Source organism: Mandrillus leucophaeus, unplaced genomic scaffold, assembly GCF_000951045.1.
Source record: "Mandrillus leucophaeus isolate KB7577 unplaced genomic scaffold, Mleu.le_1.0 Scaffold384, whole genome shotgun sequence".
NCBI lineage: Eukaryota > Metazoa > Chordata > Mammalia > Primates > Cercopithecidae > Mandrillus > Mandrillus leucophaeus.
This window is the reverse complement of record NW_012104076.1, coordinates 548,667-566,367: the sequence shown is the minus strand read 5'-3', so window position 1 is coordinate 566,367 and position 17,701 is coordinate 548,667. Positions and strand designations below refer to the sequence as shown.

Below are 17,701 nucleotides of genomic sequence, written 5' to 3'. Positions count from 1 at the left end.
GGATAACTTGTGGTTTTTCGTATTCTTGATAGTAGTAACTCCTGTCCTCTTCTAGTTTGCTGTTTCTGTCCTGCTAGTGAATGTGATAGCCTAATTTGTATTGCTCTGGGTATGTTATATGTAAGCACCAGTGCAAAAACTTGATGACATGTTTGGTTACCAAAATACAAATTGTACTTATAACAGTGTTCTGGATAGCAGAATTACAGAGAGATGAGCATTTGCCATTTCTAGAGGAAAAAAATAGCCTATTTTGGCCAACCTCACAAATCCTACTCATAAAGTAATGGTAAACATCACATTGTTTGAAAGAATAACCGAATAACCATGCTTATGATGATTTGATAGATAGTATTCTAGTTATTTCCCAAAACAGATTCAAGAAAGGTATCAAAAACACTTGAAAATAAAAGCTTTTTCTGTATGAAATCTAAATCTGAAATCTTTAAAGTAGATTTTTTTAATGCCACCAATAAATCCCTTAGGATTTTAAGCAAGTTGTAATTTCTGCATAGTAAAAATTGCCCTTAATCTTAGCTGGTGAGAGTAGTCTGACCTTGCATTTGCCTTATACACCATGGAATACTTTATAGTTTTTAAGTGTTGTCCACATCTGTGATCTTAGGCCATTCATATACGTTTCCTAATAGCTATTCTATTTCATCTTTCTCTTTGACTTCTATGTCATCTTTTTCTTTGTACTTTTGCACAAGCTGTTTTAATTGCTTTGGAACAATGTGTCACTATCAAAACTCTAAGAAACAATTAAAATGACTTCACTTACTTCCTTTACAAATGTGGAACCTGAAGCCCAAATTTCCTCTGAGACCCTAATCAGTGTTCTCATATGTTTGTAGACTGTGTTTTCATAAAGTAAGACATTTTGAGGAAATTACAACAGAGCTGAGAAAGGTTAATTATTAATAGAATTGTCACTGGATACCTTGAATTACAAAGCTTCATAGGAAAACTAATGAATATAGAATATGTAGCTAATCTATAACTTTAAAAAAATTCCTGGAAAGTCTGTAAATGAAACTCTGTTATTGGTTATTAGTTATCTTAAAAGTAGATCAATTTTCTCTTATATAGGCTAACTGTAGTTATGCAACTATTCATAATGAGAATTTAATATTATGAGCTATTTATTTAACATCTCTAAAGAGTTGTTTTTGAGTGAAAGTGCTGTTTATTAGCATCATTGGAAAAGTTTTACAGCCAAATAAGTTCTTGGGATTTTACTTGTAGCCACAAGTGTTCGCATGAATCGTACTGCTTAATAAGTCTACTTATGTGTAAACAAAGTGTTAAGGTAAAGTAAGGGATAAAAAGAGGAAAACTTCTCCAGCTTTTGGTGTATTTGAATGAATGTACTCTTTTGCACTGTTTCAAAGTATATTTAAAATACAAATAAATACCTAAAAATAAGATTGTGTAATTTGTATTTTGATTATTTGGCTATTACTTATAACAATTTACCAGTCTAATGATAAGTCTTCTGATAACACAAATTAAACCAGCATTTCTAGAAGCGATCTTCTGTTTGTTGAATTTTTTTTCTTTTTTTTTTTTTTTTTTTTACACATATTTGTGTTAGAGCCTTATAGAAAGCATACAATTAGGGAATTATATTATGAAAAAGGTATTTTTCTGCTAAAAAAGAACTCTGGTCAGTTTAGTTTTCAGAATAATAGATGTTGTAATATGGCAAATTCATAGATTGCCTTGTTGAATTTTGTTGTTGTTTACAGAAACCTAGAACCAGTAGCACTCTCTTAGGCAGTTTTCTGTTCATTAGTTTATTTCATATGTCATTTTACTATTTATTTTTTAATGCATATTCACTAACAGTTAAATTGAAAGTAGATTGTAGACTTTCAGAGGAATCATCAAGAAAGCAAGTGTAATAAAAGGTTATATTTTAATGAAGTGATACTCTCACAATTTTTGTGAGGTTTTTGTATTTAAATAGGTTTTTTTTTGCATAATATAATGTTGATTTTGGTTTTCCAAGGGGATTCCAGCAATGTATGAAAGATCATTTAAAATTCATAATACTCATGTATATAAACTGTTTAAATCTTTAGAATATTCTTGGAATAAGATTAAAAACATCATAGAATGGATACAGAATAAAGACTTAATGACTTTGTTACATCTGAATATAATTTTTTATTTTTAATAGGATACAACATCTATTGAAAAGATGTCAAACTGTTGTGAAGATATGTAAGTATAAAACTGAAGTATATAGTATTATTTAAAAATGGAAAGAACTGGACATATTTGAGAAATATGTGCATGTAGTAGAAAGATAATATAATGATGGCTTTTTTTGGTGCCTTGTCTGAGGCCTGTGCTAGACAAGCCTACCCCAGTCTTACAGTAGGGGTTTTCCAGCCATGATAGTTTTCACACTAAAGTGCTGATCATTCTTGTGCCTTGTCTAACTAAAGTAAGTTAAATTATTTGTCCTGAAAGTACATCAAAAGAGATTTGCTACTGTGTTGTTGACACACATTCTGTTAATCCTGAGATTTTCCTCTGCTTCAAAAGTTGTGCTCGGTTGATTGACGACACAGATACAATATCTGCTATCCAGAGTTAAAACTCAGCTGCATGCCATAATGAAAGAAAAGCTGTATTTATGATGCTGGGACACAATTCATCAGAGTCCAGTAATGGATCCCCAGCCAACCTGTATTGTTTTAGCTGACTGAAGTGCACCATGGGAGTGCTGTCTTTCACTAATAATGCTGTCTTCTGTAGATCGAGGCCCCGAAAGCCATGGCAGCAGACCTTCTCAGAAGTTTTTGGCACTCGTTGGAAGATCCTGTGGTTCATTCCTTTCAGGCAGAGGCAACCACTGCGAGTTCCCTACCACTTTGCCAATCATGTCTAAACAGATGGATGGTGGGCACAGATGGGTCCTCCATGCTGGAAATGCGTTACAGGTTTTATGATAATAGAACTATGACAGTCTTCAAGTCAATTAAAATCCACCCACCAATCTTAGGCATCATAATGTGCCCCAGGCTTTATGTTAATAGTGATCTTGATCCTGTTGTGGGACTAATACGAGATCTATATTTAAGTTTTAAAGCATGTTTACTTTCAAATTAGCTTTCCACAGGGATTTATTTAAATGCTTTTGTTATTAAACTCAAAAGGCAGTGATTAGGATGAAATAATTGTACATAATTTCTTTTAGTACTGACAGTGTTACAGATTCTAATTTATGGTAAATTTCAGATTTTTTTTTAAAATTTTCACTTTTAAACAGTAACCAAATCTAAGTTTAATTATTCAGGTTTTACAAAAGTTGATACACCTTCTTATAATATAGGTAAATTTTATTTTTCAAATCCAATTTAAAATAACCTTTCCTTTTAAATGTGCTGCAACATTTTTAAAAATGCAGCAGCAATAGGAGTGAACAGCAGCAACAAAAAACAGGCATTGGTTTCTTAGGAGTGGCTTTCTTATATTTTCTTCTTTTTTCTTCACCAAAACCAACATTAAAGGACCACTGAAGTAAAACACCAACTACCTACCTTACTATAAAGGAAATGTTAAAAATTTTTTCACAATAATTTTTCAGTTTTCACCATTACTGTTGTAATTATTGATTGTGATTGAAATATTTGCTCCCAGGAGAACTCCTGATCGGTGGGCATGTATTCCTATTTTACCCTAAGATTTTAATGAGCAAAAAGGGGAGAGAATTTGCAATAACTTCACAATTACCTTTTCTAGTGCAGTTATATTAGAATGCATATGTTTTTAAAATACTGGTATAACTAGATAATATGTAATGTACAGTATAAAGAGGAATATTGTGCTTTTGAAAAGATTATACTTTTTACTTTTATTTATGTACTAGTAGATGTAAAATTTCACATTGAAGGTTTATATATATTGGCCAACTCATATAGAAATTTTATTTATAGGAAGCTACTACTGAAAAAAGTCACTAACTTTGTTTACCTTTAATAATCCCTAAATTCAAATTAAATTTTAATTGGCCGGCTCTAATTTGCATTGAGAGACCTTTTACTAGTAGCTAGTGTTAGGAAGTGACCCTAAAATAAGAAAATACAATGATCTGTGTTTATCATTAACCTTATACAAATGTAAATTACTAATAGTGATGTTCTCTCGCAAGGCATAGAACATTTGTATGAAAAGACATTTAGCATGCTTTGAAAACTCAGCTTTTAATTTTTTTCCATTAGAATACTGCAAAACTCATATATGTTTTTAAAAAATTTATGTACTCACAGTCTTTCCCTTGAAGAGAAGATTGAAAAAGTCTACTGTTCATGAACCATGCTAATATTTTCTTTTAGTTAATTTTGAAAGTAAGGAACAATACCTGGGAAATAATTAAACAGAAGGTTACCATTGTTAGCCAGTTGGCTATACTGTGGTTAGTTCTTTCAGAAATTGTAAATATCTTGTAGCATATTCTGAAATAATAGAGTACTTCTCAGAGATGTCAATATCATGTTTTTCATGTTCTAATTGGAATACTTTATTACTTACAAACTCTGAAGTGGCAGACGAACGTATTTATTGGTACTGAAAAGAGACGTAGTAAATTAAATAGAAGAAATATATTTATAAAGCTTAGTGAAACACAAAATTAGAATGTTACTGTCAGGCAAATGGGTTGGAATTTGTGCAAGCTATTTGGCCACCATTTGGCCTGGTGACAGAACTTTTATAAGGAAGTAATATATAGATAATGTAGGTAGATATCAGTTGAATGCCTTATATTGTATACATTCCTTTCAAATAAGGACCTTGAGAAAACAGCAGAACCAAGTGAAGATCCCCTAAAGAACTTTGTAGCTGATTTATACTTCCTGTAGTAGCAGTAGGTACACTGAAAGGTATTGGGCGGGGTCTCTTTCCCACTGTGATGATTTGTGTTCTTGTTTTTCCTAGATTTACCACTTCTAGGACATATTCTTTTCCTTCTTCCTCTTTACCTTTCCTGCCTGATCACTCTGTAGTCAGTTCCCTTAAATTATTGGACTACACACTAATACACTAGAAAAACATATGCTTATTTTATTTGAATGGCAGAAATGCTATCAGTATATTTACATAAGAATGTATATTAAAGTATGTCTATATATACTTACACTGTGACTTTCAGTATTCCCCAGTTAGCATACCTAACCCTCCTGTGGGTATTGTTAATTCTTGTTAGACTACACTAGAGAAAAACCAACTGTCAGTTTCCTAAGCATATCTACTGGTGTTCTTTCTGCGCCCTCTTTTGGCTAATTGATGTAATTATACTGGCTCTAAAGATTTACTGCCCCATAAGTAAATAGTATAGCCACATTCTGAACATATCAAAAGTATAAACTTAGGAGTATATGTACAAAAATGTAAAATTTTATGAAAATGAACATGTTTTTATGATGTTATTTCTAGTTCGTAGAATGTGATGACTGCTTTGCTTCGTTTGTGTTCGTTCCCATTATATTCTTGCTGTCAATCACAAATTTATATTAGATTAGGATAAACTAAGCTATTTTATGTATTTTATTTTAAACCTTACTTTGGCAGAGTAATTCCTTAGAATTGGAAAAGCTGTTACTTTAAAATGACCAATTTATTACAAAACATAGAAATGTATTGTAGCTACAAAGACAACCAAGCATTTACTGTTATTAATGAATATCTAAAAAACTACATTTAGTTTATTTTACTCAGTTTTGAAATGATTTTTTTTACTGACTTATGCCTTAAATAACTAAGAGATTAATGATTCTTTGTATACTTTTCCTTTTCTTTTCTTTGTTCTTTTTTTTTTTTTTTTTTTACCTTTCCCAGAGTTATATCTATAGTTTTAGTAGCCAATTTATTATGTATTCTGGATAACTATGAAAACAACTAAAGGTGTTGGGCATTAGAAAATAATCGTGAGCAGTAAGATTACTGATGTAATATGTATGTTGGACTGAAGTATTTCTTTATAAACGTTCTATTTGATTTTAAGCAAAATGTATGTTAAAGGATGTTTTTACATCAGTAAAGTCATTTGTCGGCCTTCTGGAAATGAAAGGTTTTTACCTAGATACTGTAAGTTACACTTCCTTAACAATCATATTTGTCACTGTTGTTTTCTTCAAACAAAAATGTTTATGGGCTTCATGTAGGCTTAAGATTGTAGGCAAAGATGAACTGAGTTCAGGACCCCTCAAGCAGTAGGCATTCAGTTATAGAGCAATTGGTACTTTGTAACCCAGACTTATAGGTTAAAAATATCAAGTTAGCTGATGTTTCTTTATAATAAAAATACTATTTTGCTTAAGAGTTGTATTAAAAATATTTGTGCTTAACATTAGAAATAGCTATTTTAAATTGTAGTTAACATATTAACTCTTTTTCAGAAAAAAACATAGTTTATTTTTAATAATGAAAGAGAACATAATACATAGTGCTCACTGTAACAGCTGAGTTAAAACGTCTGTCAGAATTAACATCATTGTATTTTTGCCAATGCATAGAGGCATTTTTCTCTAAGTATGATGGCTAATGATAACTATTCTTTGTTAGACGTTCAAGTCACTTCCATACAAGTAACTAGTTGGTGATATGTTTTGCTCCAAAGGGTGTATTAATTCTGAATGCTAATCATAAAGACTTCAGTTAGGACAACATTTCAAACCAGGAAGTGTGAATTGATTTAGATTATGGCACACAATTTTCTGTGTGTTAGTTCTTGGGGCAGTTTGAGTGTTTTCACATGTATTGCTATAAAATCACGATGTATCAAGCTCTGGTTTAATATGCCATTAATATTAATTAACAGAGCTGCTAGTCTCTCTCTGGACTTTTCTCTAGTCTCTGCTTCTCTTGCGCTTCCTGTGTCAGTAGATTAGCTCAAGTTTATCGAGTTTAATAACCTATAGTTACTTTATTAAATAAGTTTCTGACATGACCTCTAATATACATAGATATATCTAGAATTTATTTGATAAAATTCACACATATAAACATTGAGTAGTTTGCTAATAGATACAAATATTAGATTTTCACACAACTCTGCTACTGCTTTGAAAAAACATAAGTATTGGTAAGTGTAGCAAATAAGCCATGTACATTTAATGTGTTCTACTTGCTAGTATTAACTGTATAATTAATGAATGTGTTATTTAATGCCCAAGTTTGTTAACTTTTACTCTAGAAATCATCCTCTGAATTTATCTATAAATCACAAATTTCATTATGCTCTATATTTAGTCATTCTCAGTTGAATTCTAGAATATTCCACAGTACAATGTGAGAAAGTATTAGAACCAACTTGCTTGAACTGTTTTGAACCAATGTTGTAATTCTGTGTATTAATCGGTATTTAGCATTTCTGCTGCTTTTGAGGTGATGATGGTTTAACTTCAGGAAAGTGGCTTTTCTCTGATTTCTTTTATTATCATTGTGCAGTTTTTAACAACAAAACTTACTACATCTTTGTCAGTTTTTCAGATGTTGCAATACTGCCTGCTAGTTTGAAACAGAAATAACAATGGTATTTTAAAAGTCATTGATATTACTGGTATTTTCCATTATCATTACAGTTTTTTACTATTATTATGTTCTTTTTGCCTTGTCCATCCTAGAGAATAGGTACAAATGAGTAGTGAGTATCCAAAAACTTACTAAGATGGAGAGAAGACTAGATGGGGCATGAATAATCAGCATCTCAGCAACAGAGTTGACTGGAGCCAGTTTCTGACATCAGAAAATCTCTTTGCTATAATCATTTAGCCTTATCTCTTATTTATACCATTTTTATTGGAGGAGTTGTTAGTGCATATAAACATTTAGTTTGAATTATTTAACTTAAGGAATTTATATTAATGTTTCTCTTCAGTTCGTCAGATGCCTTTAATAAATATTTTAGTTTTAAATATTATAATTGTGTAGAGTATGGTAACGTGAAGTGTTAAAAATAATGTGGAAAACACAGCTATTTAATGCAGAGGAGAAATGAACAGTTTGCCCAAAGTTTGAAAAAACTGGTACCTTTTCTGGAAATCTTTACTGCAAAGAAAAGATACTGAGTATATAGAAAATTTTGTCACCAGAGGAAAAATAAACAATATATAAGGGTGGCTTTCACTTTAACATTTGGGATATTTTGGAGTTCTTGATACCCTGAAGGTCTCCATTTGTATTGGTATTTTGAATATCTGTAACATGTAATGTCGTGCTTATAACAGTTCAACACTGGTTTTTTTGGTATTGATAGCTTTATATATAAACAAAGATGTGGACAAAATAGCTTAACAAAAGTTGTGGGCTTTTTTGTGGCTTCGCCTGCCTGTTTGACTAAACACAGGGTTTATTTTGCAGGCTGTTAACTAAAGGGAAAGCTTATCTGCGTATTGCAAGCTATATATTCTTGCCAGTATGCATTGGATGATATTTTAACCTACTGGTGCCTGAAGTTAGTGTTTTATAACCTCAACAACTGTAAAACATCCTGGTGCTATTCACTTTAGCATTGAGTGACATTTTTAATTCCTGTACCAAAGAGTTAATTTTCTTTTGGGTTGACTGAGTTTTCTTCTCACATCATTGTGTGTTTATAAAGTAGAATTTAATGTTACTAAGAACAGTTTGATTAACGGATCTTATTTTTTGCATGCCGCTGTGGCAATTTAATGGATTTTAAATGTTTCTCACTTGGACTGTTTTTTAGTTAGGCATGTGTGGATTTTAATTTTGTATTTTAATATAGCTTGGCTACTTTAAAAGGTAGTTTGATAGGCTGAAATTACAAAAGATAATTGAAGCACTTTTCACAAGTTGTTTTATTTCTGCAACAATGAATAAAAAAGTAAGAACTCTAATATTTAATTTATATAAATGAACTATATAGCTTATTGGGCACTTTAATGAACACTGAAACAAAATACTAAAATGAAGAGTTAAGGGTTCATTCTCATTACAAATCAAGAATTCAGCGTGTATGTGTGTGTGTGTGTGTAATCTTTAGTGGCTTTAAAGAATAATATTGCCATTTGTCTACTTTGCAAACAAAGATAAAAGACCACCTTTAAAATATATGTATGTGTACATATGTGTGTGTAGATATATATAGAGAGAGATACGGAGAGACAGAGAGAGAGAGATGCTTTCCCAAGAGGAAATGCATATGTACCTTGATTTAAGCAAAACTGATAACAGAAAATTGAACTTAATGAAAAAAAAAAGTCTGGATATGATTGCTCACTTTACATAGAAAGTTAGAGTAAGATTATTTTTAAAACTAATTTTGCTTAGTAGTTCGTTTTACAAAAATGAAGAAAAACACCCTTTAAGTGTACTCGTAATTTAAAACACCTTTCAAATGTAATTGTCCAAATGTAATACTGCTGTGTATACTATTTTGGTTCCAAATTTTTCCCTTTAAAACTCTCAAAACACTCAGTGTCCTTACAACTGCAGCTAAAATGGTTAATCATTCTCTCAAGAAGGTGACAGTGTGTGTATTGGAAAAGCAGACAATCACATTCGAAAATATTTTGTATTATTGTTAGCTAAAATCAACCTCTCCTTGAATGTAGATACAGTATATGGTTTTGCAGTGAATTCTGAATGGAAAAAAAGAATCAAGTCTGAAGTTTATGTGAAATGTGGCTTCAGATCATTTGAACGATATGTAGATATCTAGGTGAACGTAATCATTAGAGGTGAAAGCAAAATTTGTTTGAAAGCCTAATGAGATGAAGCAACATTGTCTCTCTCTAATCTGCCAACAATATTCCCTAGATTATGTTGCCACTATATTGATTCTGAGTAATTTGGCTTGTTTATGCATGGTTTAAATGCAGGTGGCTGAATGCAGTACTTTTTCAAGTTACTGAGTAGTAGAGAATTCACCACTATTCACTGTCTCCCAGAGATGAACATTTTAAAGAAAAAAAATTAGACAAAGATAGGCTCTTGGAAGGACAGAGCACACATGGATCATGCTGTATGAGCTCACTTTGTGTCCCTGGAATTAGTGTTTTTTGTGTGTGATCTGGCTGGCAAGTTTAATGAAGAGCCAAAATCTGTGTTATTTTTGAGGCTCCTAAAATTGTGTGTGAACCCCAAGTTCTGTCTAGTATTATATCCCTAAAATGCTTTTATTTTGATAGTAGTATGTTCCAAGTGCCATCGGAAGATCCTGTTTTTAAATTTGTCGAGCATTTTATTATTCAGTGCATAATATGTATAGATCTGAGTGCTCTTTTCCTTGCATTGTCTTTTATTTTTACCTTGTCTTTCCCCTAAGAGAATTTAAAGAAAATCTTCACCAACATTTCTCGTGCTGATGGTAATTGGGAAAATAGTGGTTGAGGGATATAAGAATAGATTGAGGGAGTAAAATGGGTGAAAATGACAAGTGGGAACCATGCAGCTGATATGTATTTGTTTAGATGAAAAGTCTACACTGGTTCTTAATATGAAAATCAAACCATGTGTCTACCTTAAGAACAATGTTGTTGTTTTTAATTTATTGTAGTGATTTAGTTTTATTCACGTAATATTTCTATTTTCTTTGCAGATTGTTTTTAATTTAAATTGTGGAATTTTTACTTCTCAAAATGTATTATGTACTGTATTTTTTTAAATCTTATTTTTAAATAAATATTTTTTAAAAACCTAGGACTGTTTTTCTCATCTTACCTTTTTTACTTATGAAAATTAACCCAAATTCTAGATTTCAGCACTACCAATGTAATAGGTCACTTTAAAACATTTTATACAATGTGGATAATTATTCATGATTACTAGTCTTAGGATATTGTTCTACCATAATCACAAAATTCATTAACTGTTCAAAAAGAACTAGGTGTACATACTAGGGTTGAAATTGACAAATGCAATATTTCTAGTTAGGCATATTTATCTTAGGGATGACCCAGATGGCTGGATTCAGTCACCCAATTTATTTAACATTTATTGTGGCAGACACTATTTTATAGAAGTATTTTTTCTTGAGGGGAATAATTTACATACAATAAAATGCAGAAAGTTTAAGTTTACATCTAGGCACTGTTTTAGATCTGGCAATATTGAATTAAAGACTTTGCTCTTAAGAAGTTACATTCTAAGAGTACTTAGTTTTTTGTTGACAAATGTTCTTAAGCCTAAACTAATTACTTTTCTTGTAAGAAGTCACAAAGCCAGTAAACATGAGTTGGCTAAAAAAAATCATCAGCTCTGAAAAGACAAATCAATCAGTAGGTCTTACAAACAGTGAGTTAGTAGAAACTGCCCTGAGATTGAAAGACAGAGGTTTAACTTTATTTTTAAAATTCTTTAAAAAATTTTTATTACCAGAAAAGTAATTTTGAAAAATATCCTGGATTAGTAGATAAATTATTTGATAGATTTGCCAAATAAAACTATAAATTTTGCTCTATTGGTAAGTCAAAGCAGATTTGTCAGAAAGTCTGCCTTCTGACAAACTTAAGGATTATAAATCTTTAATCTTGTTTCTTTTGCAATTTCCTTTGTTTTGATTCTAGCTAGCATTTATAATAATGTTTTCTTAGTGATAAGTTACAACTGTTCTCAAACTTTTTGGTCTCAAGACTCCATTACATTCATAAAAATTACTGCAGGCCCCAAATAATTTTTGCTCATGTAAGTTATGTTTATCAGTATTTATTGTAATAGAAAATAAAACTGATTAGGATCTATGAGAATTTGAAACAAAATGGGAAAAAATTTAAATAGTTGCTAATTCATTTAAACATAAACTCATTGCGTGTTAACATAAATAACGTTTTTATTTAGAGACCCATGATTTTATGTTTCTGCAAAGCTCTCATATCTGCCTTCATAGAAGAAAGTTGGGTCTCATACTGCTGCTGCATTAGACCAATTGAATTGTTATTTTGTTAGAAGTATCTGGAGAAGTCTGATCTTGTGCAGGTAACGTAGTTGGTAAAAGGAGGGGTATTCTTATCTTTTCAAGTAACTGGATATTCTCTGGTGCTACACAAATACTCAAGTGATGGTGTCTTAAAGTTTAGTTAGTTGCAATGTGGAGTCAGAAACAATACCAAGGAACTTTTCATATTCTTAAAATCCACTGGTCTCTTTTTCACTTTGGAAAGTTCTTTTAGCCATACAAAATTAAATTCATTAATATTACCACTGGTCTTGTCAGAAGTATTGCTTTTAGCCAAACAAAATAAAATTAAATTGATGAATATTACCACTGACCTTGTCAGAAAAGTAAGTATTGGGAAGCAGTTAAATTTATGGTGACAGGTTACATTTTTCAGAATTCTGATTTTCACGTGAAAGTTTGAATTTTGTCATTGGCAACCACATACTGTCAGTAGTTGTCCTTGAAGTGACAGGTTACCTTCACTTATTTTTGAGAAGATGCTTGCCAAATACCCAACTCTGAAAAACTGCGGTTTGTCAGTCATTCCTTCAAGTATAAAATGGTGTTCCATGAAGAAAAGTGGCTGGTTCAGCTTGCAACTCAGTCACATAAGTGCTTTGCTTTAGTAATATACTATTAAACTCTGGAATTCACCTGAAGTGCTTTATGTGTACTTCCATTTTGTCAGACAGAATATTTAAAGTGTGCTCAAGAACAAGCTTTAGTAAAATTAATGGTTTTTACTGTTTCATCAGTGTTAAGTGAAACTGGCTTGTCACTTTTTTTAAGCTAAAGTGTGGTTTAATCTAGTTAATTTGGCTCTGTTTGGGGAGGAATGCAATTGGGGAAGGCAGAGCAGAGCAACATACTTTTGAGACTAGATTGATTTACTCTGATAAGTGAGAAGAAACGTCCACTGCATAAAAATAATTTGAATTTGTATCTGTATATTCCACCTTTTGAACACTTAAAATATGTATCCTTTACAGATTCACATCTACTTAGCCTTGTTATAAAGAGGCAAAAACTAAAAATATGTGATACTATTATAAGAGTGCAAAATCATTTGAGAAGTTGCCAGATACTGTAGATGAACAAATGCATACAAATGCTGCTCTAGGCTGACCAATTACCCATATGAGCAGCAATTATATTAGCGTGCAAGGGCAATTGGAAGGAAAATTGGACCCTGTGGACATCCAGCTGAGCAAACAGTACTGAGGAAGGATAGAGGATATGTTAGCTTGAAAAAAAAAATACATCTAAGCTAACTTAAAAAAAATATTTGTATCAGTCAAAGCACATTCTTTGTATGTCCTCTGGATGACTAGTATTTTCAAATTAGGCCCCTTCTCCAAACAAGAAGGCACCTCTGTTTAAAGATCAAACACAATAAAAATAGCAATGTGTTTTGCATTTTTTTAAAAAGCCAGACTATTGAGGAAATTAGGAACTTGGAATATACAATTCCAAGCACTCAGATATTACTGTAGATATGTATTTGAGTGTGTCTTTAGTAGTAAGTTTCATTGTAGCATGGTTTGGGTGATATTTATCTTTCTTAGTATTGAAATTTACAACTTTAAAAAATTAGACATGTTCTGTCCTCCCCACAAGTAGCTAGTGGCCATAACTGAATGTTTTAGTACCTAATTCGAGATGGAGGTTTTATAGTTCCACATTGAAACTATGGATGGGTAATCCTAGCTGAAGTCAGGACCAACAAGTAAATGAAATTTGTTTTATAACTTGTATAAGCTTTGTAGGTGTAGACCAGATATCCTCATTATGTTAAACAGGTTCATATTTTAAATAGTGTCTAGGAGTAACCAGTATCAAGGTTTTTTGGATGGTCTGCGCTTGTTAACTTGATGTTTGGCTTTTAGAGAGTTTTTCAGTGTTCAAAAGCATTTCTGATATTCTCATCATGGAAAAGTACCCACAATGTGGAAAATGCTGATCCAGTCAGTGCACGGTACTGTGCTGTGAAGTGCTCTAATTTTTGTCATTTACTTTTCATGTGCATTTTTTTACATTTGAAAGTCTCCAGTAATTTGGGTAATCACTGTGATAGGAACCTTCTAAGAGGGTCTTCAGTGATCCTTACTTTTTGGTATTCAAAGCCTTGTAGAATCTCCTTTTTCCTCCTCAGAGGTGAACACTGTTTTAAACATGGTATGTAGCATTCTGATACATGTTTTCATACTTTATGTAAACATGAAAAGTAGTTTGATCAGTTTTTAAAATTTACATAACCCTCCCACAACAGCCCTGATCTCTTGTCCCGACTTTTCCCCCCGCCCCCTCCATAGCACTTATCACCATGTAGAGCAAAATGGAAAAAATTCCTGTTACCAAAATCTCCACTCCCACCCTCTTCCCCAAAAGTAGCTACTAGCCATAATTTGGTGTGCATCATTCCACTCCCCTTTCTTCACATGATCATATGCGTTATATGATATTCCTATCATATAATGATATATGGTTATCCCTATTAACATATAGTAACTTTTTTTTTGAGACAGGGTCTGCCTCTGTCACCCAGGCTGGAGTGCAGTGGCACAATCTCAGCTCACTGCAGCTTCCACCTCCTGGCTCAAGCCATCCTCCCACACCCAGCTAATTTTTATATTTTTTGTAGAGTCGGGATTTTGCCTTGTTGCTCAGGCTGGTCTGCAACTCCTGAGCTCAAGCAATCTGCCCACCTTGGCCTCACAAAGTGCTTGATGATAGGCATGAGCCACCGTGCCCAACCTCTTCTTTTCTGTACAGTTCATGTCAATAAACTATTATTTAACCATTCCTCTACGGTGGACATCATAAAGATTTTTTTTTTCTATTAGTAGCAGTGCTATGGAGGACAGTCTTGTGCAGAAATCTTTGTGCCCATTTGCTAGTATTTCTATAGGTAAAGTCTAGAAGTCAAATTGACAAGTCAGAGGATGTACATATTTTTAATTTTGTTAGGAAGTACCAAAATGTCTTCCAAAATTCTTTACACACATTCTCACACGAATACTATTAATCTTTAAAATTTGTAGCAAAGTAATAGAAGTGAACATCCAATTTTTTCTCTTGTGTATTCCTTGTTTATGGTTTTTGACTAGATTACCTTTCCTTGTCGAATGTTAGTAACTTTTTATTAATGTATTTCCTGGGTATTATTTTTTAATCTATTTAACACGTTTCTAAAATTTAGCCCAGTCACTTGTTTTTCTTTATGGTGATTGTTCCAGTTACTTTTGCTGTATAACAATCCCAAACTTAGTGACATAAACAACCAACCATTTTTTTATGGTCAGAGTTTCTGTGGGTCAGGCATTCAGAACGGGCACAGCAGCTTTTCTGTCTTCCATGGTGTCTGAGGTCTTAGCTGGAAGACTGAAAGATCTTGGAAGATTCTATGGCTGGCAACTGCAATCGACAGAAGCCTTGTTTACTCACATACCTGATGGTTGATGCTGGCTGTCAGCTGGGAGCTCAGCTTGGGCTATTTTCTAGAACACCTACACGGACCTCTCCATATAACTGGGCCTCCTTACAGCGTGGTGTCTGGGTTCTAGAAGACAGTGGCCCAAGACAACCAGAGAGAAATTATATCACCTTTTATCACCTAGCTTCAGAAGTCACAAACCTACTGTAGTCACAAGCTTACCCAGAGTCAGTGGGAGAGAACATAACTCCATTTTATGGGAAGAGTGTCAGAGTCACTTTTCAGGAAAAGTATATAGGATGGGAGATGTTTCCCAACATTACGTTGTATGGAAGAATTAAACTACCTTGAAATTTAATACTTTTTATTATGACTTCTGGGTTTTATTACCTTGTTTAGAAAGGTCTTTCCTAAATCAAGATTATGTATTTTCCTTCATTTTTCCAAAAAACTTTGATATTTTTGTTTTTTTTAAAATATTATGCTCTTGAATCCATTTGGAGTTTATTTTCATAAACTCCAATGTAGCTTTATTTTTATGAACTTCAATGTTTTGTACATTTTTGGAAACTTTTGTTTCTGTAATAGTGTATAGTGAGAAACTAAATTATTTCAGATGGGCAAAATATTAACAACACATAAGATCTGACAGTATAACACTCAGAAAACAGGGGGAAAAGCTTCATAATATTGTTGACTTCCTTGGAGATAACACCAAAAACACAAGCAACAAAAGCAAATATAGACAAGTGGGACTGCATCAACTTTAAAAGTTTCTGCACAGCTAAGGAGAGTTGATAGAATCAAAAGGCAGCCTATAAAATGGGAGGAGGTATTTTCAAACCACATATTTGCTAAGAGGTTAATCAAAATACAAAAGGAGCTCCTACAACTTAATAGCAAGGAAAAAATCCGTATAAAGACTGATTAAATAATGGGCCAAGGACTTTAATAGATATTTCTCCAAAGAAGACACGCAAATGACCAACAGGTACGTGAAGTGATGCTCAACATCACTAACAGAGAAATGCAAAACTGTAACAAGGTAACATCTCAAAACTTAGAATGGCCATTTGAAGAAAAAAATGTTGGTGAGGATGTGGAGAAATTGGAACCCTTGTGTACTGTTACTAGGGGTGTAAAATGGTGCAGCTGTTTTGAAAAGCGGTATGGAAGTTCCTTAGAAGAATTAGAAATGTTATATGATCCAGGATTCCCACTTCTGGATATTTTTCAATAAAAGAAAATGAAACCAGGATCTGGAAGAGATATTTGCACTCTGCATTTCATTGATGCATTATTCATAATAGCCAAGAGATGGAAACAACCTAAATGTCCAATGATGATTGAATGTATTCAGAAAATTTGGTATATACATATAATGGAATGTTATTCAGCCATAGAAAAGGAAGGAAATACTGTTAGACGCTGTAACTTGAACTTTGACAACATTTTGCTAAGTGAAATAAGCCAGCCGCAGAAGAACAAATATTGCATGATTTCACCAATATGAAGAATCTAACGTAGTCAAGCTCGTAGAAACAGTAGAATGGTGGCTGCTGTGGGGAGGGGGAATTGGGAAACTGTTGTTCAAAAGGTATAGAATTTCCATCATGCAAGTTTAAAAAGTTCTATAGCTCTGTTGTATAACATTATGCTTATAGTACTGTACTATACTTAAAATGTTAACAGTACCGTACTATATATTTAAAAATTTACTGAGAGGATTGATCTCATGTACTTTTTGCCACAATAAAAAGTAATGTGAAGTATGAAAAATAATAGCTGAGGAGTAAATACTAAATTTGTGTAGTTAAAAATGCCAAGATTAATTACATGCTAATGTTTTGCTTTTTTGTTTGGTTTCTCACTTTGTTTTCTAAAAACATGGAATGTTACAGATACATCTAAATCCTCAACCTGCAGTTTTCCTCCCTGGAGGTAGCCACCATCCTAAAGTCAGTGTGAATTATTTTCATGGACGTTTTTGTACTTTTATGATGGATGTAGCATCCATAAATGATACTATTTAAAAATTTTACATTTATGTAAATTTTAATCAGCATCACATTTTTAAAACAAAACATCTTTATTCATGTAGATCTGGGTCATTCATCATAAATCCCACAGAACAATTATTTGAATAAACTGTAGTTTATTTATTATTCACTAAGTGGATTATTTCCCTTATTATTAACTTGTTCAAAGAGAAGTGAAATAGTGGAATGGTAAGGTATGTGCATCTTCAACTGTAAAAGCTTTCCCAAATTGCTCTTTAAAGTAGTCAAACCAATTTACACTCCCACCAACATACATATCGTTTCATCTTCCCCCACATCCTCACTAACCCTTGA

The 17,701-nt window shown here is 32.5% G+C and overlaps 1 protein-coding gene across 2 annotated transcripts in view; it reads left to right on the top strand.

The window, feature by feature from the left end:
* ZDHHC21 (zinc finger, DHHC-type containing 21) overlaps positions 1-6,331 on the top strand; it is a 67,361-nt gene extending 61,030 nt beyond the window's left edge. For both annotated transcript variants that reach the window (XM_011990851.1, XM_011990852.1), the window contains 2 exons: positions 2,186-2,229; positions 2,770-6,331. In XM_011990851.1, the coding sequence (XP_011846241.1) occupies positions 2,186-2,229; positions 2,770-2,902 (177 nt within the window). In that variant the 3' untranslated portion in view covers positions 2,903-6,331. The remainder of the gene's footprint in view (positions 1-2,185; positions 2,230-2,769) is intronic.
* Positions 6,332-17,701: the final 11,370 nt, after the last annotated feature.